Source organism: Nanorana parkeri, unplaced genomic scaffold (assembly GCF_000935625.1).
Source record: "Nanorana parkeri isolate BGI_ZX_2015 unplaced genomic scaffold, ASM93562v1 scaffold1, whole genome shotgun sequence".
NCBI classification, from domain to species: domain Eukaryota; kingdom Metazoa; phylum Chordata; class Amphibia; order Anura; family Dicroglossidae; genus Nanorana; species Nanorana parkeri.
This window is the reverse complement of record NW_017306269.1, coordinates 4982420-4986576: the sequence shown is the minus strand read 5'-3', so window position 1 is coordinate 4986576 and position 4157 is coordinate 4982420. Positions and strand designations below refer to the sequence as shown.

Genomic DNA, 4157 nt, shown 5'->3' with positions numbered 1-4157 from the left:
TCCAGAGCCACCCGAGATTCCAGCGGCAGCAATCCTCCTCCGGACACACAGCCTCGTGTGAATGAGACTCTAAATACATAAATATACAGAAAGAGTCACTTTGAATAACAGATTTCAGCATGCGCGTCTATGGTGGAGCCGTAGATCTCGAGCAGTTGCTCATAGTAACCAATCAGCTTCAGTTTGTTTTTGTTGCCCCCCCCCGATCCGCCAGCGCTGACTGGCGGAACGGACGGGGGAGGGTACAGCTGGCTCTGCCCCTAGATAGTCAGTCACGCAGCTGGGCGGATCCAGACACAATTGTCAGGATCCGCTTCAGCTGCGGCGTCTCAGTATACCGGGAGCTGTAGCTCGTGGTATACTGAGCCTAGGGTGACGGGAGGACGCTAGTTTGTGTCCTCCCGTTACCCTAAGGAGAACTATGGGGAAAAGCCTTAACCCCATAGTTCTCCTTTAAGAATTTAAATTGAGAAGGAAGCTGGTTGGTTGCCATGGGGACTGCTTCAGATTCTGTCTGCTCCAGTTTTGATAAATCCCCCTCTCAGTGTGTAGAATCAGTATCCGTTTCTTTTAATCAAAGTGTATTTCTAGCCAAAACTTTGTTTTTTTCAGTGTTGAGCGGAGTGTGGAAGGATTGTACCCCCGGTCAGGTTTTTATGGCTATCTGTGTCCCACAGGGGAGATTCACAGAAAGTGAGAGGAACTCCAAAATGTCACAGTCGTATGCCCGTGTCCACGCTGGGGCTTGTAGTCGTACAGCCGTGTCCTTGCTGGGGCTTGTAGGCGCACATCCGTGTCCATGCTGGGGCTTGTAGTCATACAGCCGTGTCCATGCTGGGGCTTGTAGTCATACAGCCGTGTCCATGCTGGGGCTTGTAGGTGCACGGACAGGTCTCTACTCTGTTCTCTCTTCTGCTGACTGTCCGCTATCCCGTCACCGAGATTGGCTGAGTCTCAGCTGTGACGTGTTTCCGCTTCCGGTGCCTCTCCTGACCAGTGAAGATGGCGTCCTCGATGCCGGAGGCCGAGGATTCTGGGGCTGACAGTGAGCTGCTGGCCTGCTGTGCCCGGGATGTGGCTCTGGTAGGTGTTCCCTCCGTGTACTGTGTCCCCTGTGTGCGACCCGGGGCCCCATCATCACCCCACCGATCCGTGTACCCTGCCAGGTTCTAGAAGGATCCCTGAACTACTCACTGTGTATCAAAGCCTTACTCACTGTTCCTCCTGTACTACAGAGTGTGTCTCCTCTCCTACCCACTGTATCACTTGTCCTACTCACTGCACCTCCTTTCCTACCCTAGGTACCACCTGTCCTACTTACTACAGCTCCTTTCTTATATGCCATCTGTCCTACTCACTGTACCTCTTCTTCCCACTGTACCATCTTTCCTACCCACTGTTCCATCTGTCCTACTTATCGCACCTCCTTGCCTACCCACTGTTCCATCTGTCCTACTTATCGCGCCTCCTTTCCTACCCACTGTACCATCTGCCCTACTTATCGCACCTCCTTTCATACCCACTGTACCATCTGCCCTACTTATTGCACCTCCTTTCCTACCCACTGTACCATCTGCCCTACTTATCGCACCTCCTTTCCTACCCACTGTACCATCTGTCCTATTTACTGCACCTCCTTTCCTACCCACTGTACCATCTGTCCTACTTACTGCACCTCCTTTCCTACTCACTGTACCATCTGTACTACTTATCACACCTCCTTTCCTACCCACTGTACCATCTGTCCTACTTATCACACCTCCTTTCCTACCCACTGTACCATCTGTCCTACTTATCACACCTCCTATCCTACCCACTGTACCATCTGTCCTACTTATCGCGCCTCCTTTCCTACCCACTGTACCATCTGTCCTACTTATCGCGCCTCCTTTCCTACCCACTGCACTCTCTGTCCTACGTTCTTCAGCCCCCGTCATACTTGCTGTCTGGCTTCTTGTTTTGCTCTGGCTGTCCCACTCGCCCCCTTATCTGCCCTGGTTTTTCTAATAACTGACCTGCCCACTCAGTCAGTAGAGCTGCTCTACTTATTGTAGAAATGGTTCTACCCACTGCACTTTCTACCTTACCTACTGCGTCATGTGTCCTATTTTCTGCTCTGACATACTCTGTGCAAAAACTCTCCTACCCACTGCACTGACTCACTACTGCTGCACTGCTTGCCCTACCTGCTGCAATGACTGCCCTATAAACTGTCACATGATTACCTTGCTGACCATCTTACCCACTGTACCCCCTGGCTCATTTATTGCAATGTCTGCCCTATTTACTGGACTGATTATCTTACCGGGTCACCTGCTGACCTACCCACTGCACCATCTCGCCTAGCCACGGTTCTGCTAATTCTCTGGGGCCCCTCTGACTACAATGTCATCACTTCCTGCGGCCAGACTGAAACAGCCCTTTGATCTTCTCTCTCTCCTCTTCATCATGGTCCTCCCCAGGTCTCTCTCTTTTAGGGTGTAGCCTCATCACTTATCATGCCGGATGATTGGGAGACTTCATGGCGGTGGGGAAGGAGGGGGGGGTGACAACATTGTGTCCTGCCCAGTCACTCGGGTACATACTCAAGGATACAACCCATTAGAGGCTGTAGTCTGAAGAAAGTTCAAACGCTGCTAACTTTATTCATCCGGACACTGGACAGAGTCAGCGCCTGGGACCTCTGACACATTTCACCGACAAGGCTGAGCTTAAAGACATTTTTTGTTATTAACCTTTGCATTGGGGCAACGCCGGCACTGCAAGGGTTAAGTGCTCGTTGCTAAAACACCAAAGTTATACTCACCCAAATCTCCGAGCCGTCCAGCCGTCGCAGAGCTCCCTCCAGCTTGTCGCCTCCTAAACCGCAGCATTGGAATCTTCTTCAGCGTCCTCACATCTTTGTACAGTGCGTTGGTTGTGATGATTTCCTGGACCTTAGACCGCTGCAGTGGAGGAGGAGAGACATTCCAGGGGGCCGGTCTAAGAAGAAGCCTGGAGACCAACTAGCAGTTAACCCTTGCAGTGCAGGGGCAGCCCTGCAATACTGCAGTTCTGCTTTAAAGTGTAGTTACACGTTTGCAGATAATTCTAGAAAACCCAACTATATGTTTTTATCCAATGCCTTATGTTGCCAAGAAATTCTGATTTTTATACGAAGGCATGGAGGGCAAATCCGTGGAATGAAGTATGAAGCCAGGTTCCCTTTACACTGATTTCAGGGGTCACCTTCCATACAAACAAAGATAGGAAATACAAAAAAAAGTCCATATATTCCCTAACAGGGCCTGATAGGGAACATCATGTCAGCTGTCACTAGAGGGGATACATCTGTATTGTAGGTCGTGAGACATCGGACACATGTCCTGTACATAGAAGTGAGACATCGGGCACATGTCCTGTACATAGACGTGAGACATCGGGCACATGTCCTGTACATAGACGTGAGACATCGGGCGCATGTCCGGTACGTAGACGTGAGACGTCGGGCACATGTCCGGTACGTAGACGTGAGACGTCGGGCACATGTCCGGTACGTAGACGTGAGACAAAAAAATGTTTTTTAACATAACCTAGGAAAAACCTTTTTTTTCTTGAAATTTCCGGGTACTTTTTTAATGAAACCGCAACTAACTAACCCCCCCCAGTGGTGATTAAATGCCACCAAATGAAAGCTCTGTCTGCCCCAAAAAATTGTATAAAATTAATTTCAGTACAGCGCTGCATGACGGAATAAATGTCAGTCAAAGTACTGCAGCACTGAATACTGAAAAATGGCCTGGACAGGAAGGGGGTGTAAACACCCGGTCAGCAAGTGGTTAATGTGGGTCCCTTGCAGACTGAAACCATCCATCTTGTGTCCTACTTTCCTGTGGGTCCCATGCGGACTAAGTCCACCCATCTTGTGTCCTACTTTCCTGTGGGTCCCATGCGGACTAAGTCCACCCATCTTGTGTCCTACTTTCCTGTGGGTCCCATGCGGACTAAGTCCACCCATCTTGTGTCCTACTTTCCTGTGGGTCCCATGCGGACTAAGTCCACCCATCTTGTGTCCTACTTTCCTGTGGGTCCCATGCGGACTAAGTCCACCCATCTTGTGTCCTACTTTCCTGTGGGTCCCATGCGGACTAAGTCCACCCATCTTGTGTCCTACTTTC

The 4157-nt window shown here is 50.3% G+C and overlaps 1 protein-coding gene across 1 annotated transcript in view; it reads left to right on the top strand.

The window, feature by feature from the left end:
* Positions 1-984: 984 nt before the first annotated feature.
* UBR2 (ubiquitin protein ligase E3 component n-recognin 2) overlaps positions 985-4157 on the top strand; it is a 76663-nt gene continuing 73490 nt past the window's right edge. Inside the window, exon 1 of the mRNA XM_018555975.1 lies at positions 985-1083. Within this exon, the coding sequence (XP_018411477.1) occupies positions 1003-1083 (81 nt within the window). The 5' untranslated portion in view covers positions 985-1002. The remainder of the gene's footprint in view (positions 1084-4157) is intronic.